Source organism: Trypanosoma rangeli (genome assembly GCF_003719475.1).
Source record: "Trypanosoma rangeli strain AM80 chromosome Unknown Tra_15.4_contig_00677, whole genome shotgun sequence".
In the NCBI taxonomy this organism is placed as follows: Eukaryota; Euglenozoa; class Kinetoplastea; order Trypanosomatida; family Trypanosomatidae; genus Trypanosoma; species Trypanosoma rangeli.
The window spans coordinates 3,020-5,561 of record NW_021706381.1 but is presented as its reverse complement, the minus strand read 5'-3'; the positions used below and the strand labels follow the sequence as shown (position 1 = coordinate 5,561).

The window sequence follows — 2,542 nt, the reverse complement described above, 5'->3', positions numbered from 1 at the left end:
AGCCTGGACGCGGTGACGACGGAGCGCGACAGGCTGCAGGAGCGCCTGGCCACCACGACTGATACGTTGAGTAGGCAGCTGCGTGAGGTGGAGGAGGCGAAGACGCAGGTGGAGCACAGCCTGGAGGCGGTGACGACGGAGCGCGACGGGCTGCAGGAGCGCCTGGCCACCACGACTGATACGTTGAGCAGGCAGCTGCGTGAGGTGGAGGAGGCGAAGACGCAGGTGGAGCACAGCCTGGACGCGGTGACGATGGAGCGCGATGCGGGGTTGGAAAGCTTCACGCTGTTGGTGAAGGATCATGAGAGCGTTGTTGCAGCATGTGATAAGTTGCGTGAGGATTTGTCTGTTGCCGGGTGTTGTAATGGGGATGAGGTAGCGAAGTTGAAAAGTGAGAATGCAAGGTTGTCTGATGATTTGTCCAAGGCTTTGTTCATGTTGGATGCGGCTAACGTGCGGCTTAATTATTTGAGGTCAGTGCATGTGTCGGATCCTCTGTCTAAGTCGATCGAGGGTGGTGAGGACTATCAGGTAACTCGTTCTGTGCTTGAAATGTGGAAATAAGGTTTTTAGTGGTTTATCTGTATGTGTAGGGCCTGTGTTTTTTCATTGATTTGGCTGCGTTGGATGAAGTACAAGCTGGTGAACGCTGAATGTACTTCCACACGTTGTGAAGTAATTTTGAGCAGAGCTTCTTTTGTTTTGCTTGTCTTTGTGATTTGAGGTACTTTGTTGACCTTTTATTGCTTTTTTTTTTTTTTGTGGGGGGGGCGTGTGTCTTTTACGAAATGGCGGCGTCTTGCGTGGCTCTGCTCGTCCTAACAAGGGTGGGCTTGCCATCAATGTTGAGGACCGTGACAGGTTTGTTGACCGTAATGATTTTTTTTTTTCTTGTTGCTGCTCCCCGGCTCACCTTGCGTGCAGAGCTGCCGTTGGTGCACGTGATGTGTTTGGTCCGTCGACTGCCTGGATGCGTGTGCGCATTCGTTTGTGTGCATTGGCATTCGTGGGTGTTACCAGTTGAGCTGCATGTTTCTTTTTTCTCACCTTCCTTGCGTTTAGGCTCCTGCGCTTTACGCGGTCTTTTTTGTTTTTGTTTCTCTCTTTGTTTGTGTGTGGGGGACGCGTTGACACGTCGTTGTTGCGGACATTGTGACTGCGGGTGGCGGGCTGACAGCGTGGCAACACATACACACATAGTAGCGGAGGCGACACCAGGAAGGAGAGGAAGCGCATCGTACAACACATAGTACGTAGACGACTGTGCAGGCGCCTCGCTACACCCGTAGAGTTAAGGCGTGAGAAACGCTCTAGAGTTTACACGTGGCTGTTTGGGGCCAGACACGGTAATAAGTGGGAGAAGGCGTTTTGACACCCTCGCCCACTTCGGAGATAGTGTAGAAAGTAGACGGCAGAGATTATATATATATATCTCTGACATCAAAGAGAGGAAGTATACTTTTTCTTTTTAAAGCCCTTTTTTTTTTTGGGTGTTCACTCCCTCCCGCACTCTTTGCGTGGACGATTCATCGACTGTCGACAGGAATTGGGGGAGCAGAGGCAAATCTAAAAGGCGTTGCTGACAGGCGGATAACATATGGGTTCCAAGACGAATGCGACACCGCCCCCAGAGGATGCGGCGTCAGCGCGGAGACGCAGCGCTGAGGACGAGACAGCTAAAGGGGAGTCGGAAAGTGTCAAGGTGGCGGTGCGCGTGCGCCCGTTCGACACAAGAGAAAGTAGCGCTTCGTTAATCAGCGTGCTGGCAATGAATTCCAAGAGGAGTGTTGTTACAATTTTCAACCCACGACCAAAGGAGATGAATACGACGACTGTGAAGAAGGCGTTCCAGTTTGACAATGTGTTTTGGTCGCTGAACTGCCCCGATGAGTGCGGCAGCAAGCCGGTGGGGCAGGCCGAGGTGTACGACGCGATTGGTCGGCCGCTGGTGGCGCATGCGTTCAACGGGTTCAACTCGTGCCTGTTTGCATACGGGCAGACCGGAAGCGGCAAGACATACACGATGATGGGGGGCGACCCGAACGCGCTGGGTGGCGCAGACGCCGGCGTGACGCCGCGGCTGTGCCTGGAGCTGTTTCGGATGCGTGAGCGCGTCGAGGCGGAGGGCCACTCGAAGTGGGCGGTGGAGGTGGGGTACATCGAGGTGTACAACGAGCGCGTGTCGGACCTGCTGGCGAGGCGGAAGAAGGGCGCGAAGGAGGAGGAGTTTGTGGAGGTGCGGGAGCACCCGACGCGTGGCGTGTTCGTCGAGGGTCAGGAGCTGCGTGAGGTGTCGAGGCTGGAGGACGTTGTGGCGCTCATCGAGGCTGGCAACAGCGTGCGGCATACCGCCGCGACGAAGATGAACGACCGCAGCAGTCGCAGCCACGCGATTCTCACGCTGATACTGCGCGAGGAGCGGTCGATGCAGACGGCGACGGGGCAGATCATCACGACGGCTGGCAAGAACAGCCGGATGAACCTTGTGGACCTTGCGGGGTCTGAGCGTGTTGCGCAGTCGGAGGTGGTTGGACAGCAGTTC

General features: G+C 55.4%; 2 protein-coding genes across 2 annotated transcripts, besides 1 other annotated feature; both read left to right on the top strand.

Moving 5' to 3' along the window:
• Positions 1 to 564, top strand: TraAM80_09777 (kinesin-like protein; the record flags this gene model as incomplete). The annotated part of the gene is made up of 1 exon (XM_029386441.1): positions 1 to 564. A coding segment is annotated over one exon (564 nt), but the record flags the coding sequence as incomplete, so codon positions are not given.
• Positions 565 to 1,084: 520 nt separating this feature from the next.
• Positions 1,085 to 1,115: a microsatellite.
• A 482-nt stretch (positions 1,116 to 1,597) lies between these two features.
• TraAM80_09776 (kinesin-like protein) lies at positions 1,598 to 2,542 on the top strand (the record flags this gene model as incomplete). The annotated part of the gene is made up of 1 exon (XM_029386440.1): positions 1,598 to 2,542. A coding segment is annotated over one exon (945 nt), but the record flags the coding sequence as incomplete, so codon positions are not given.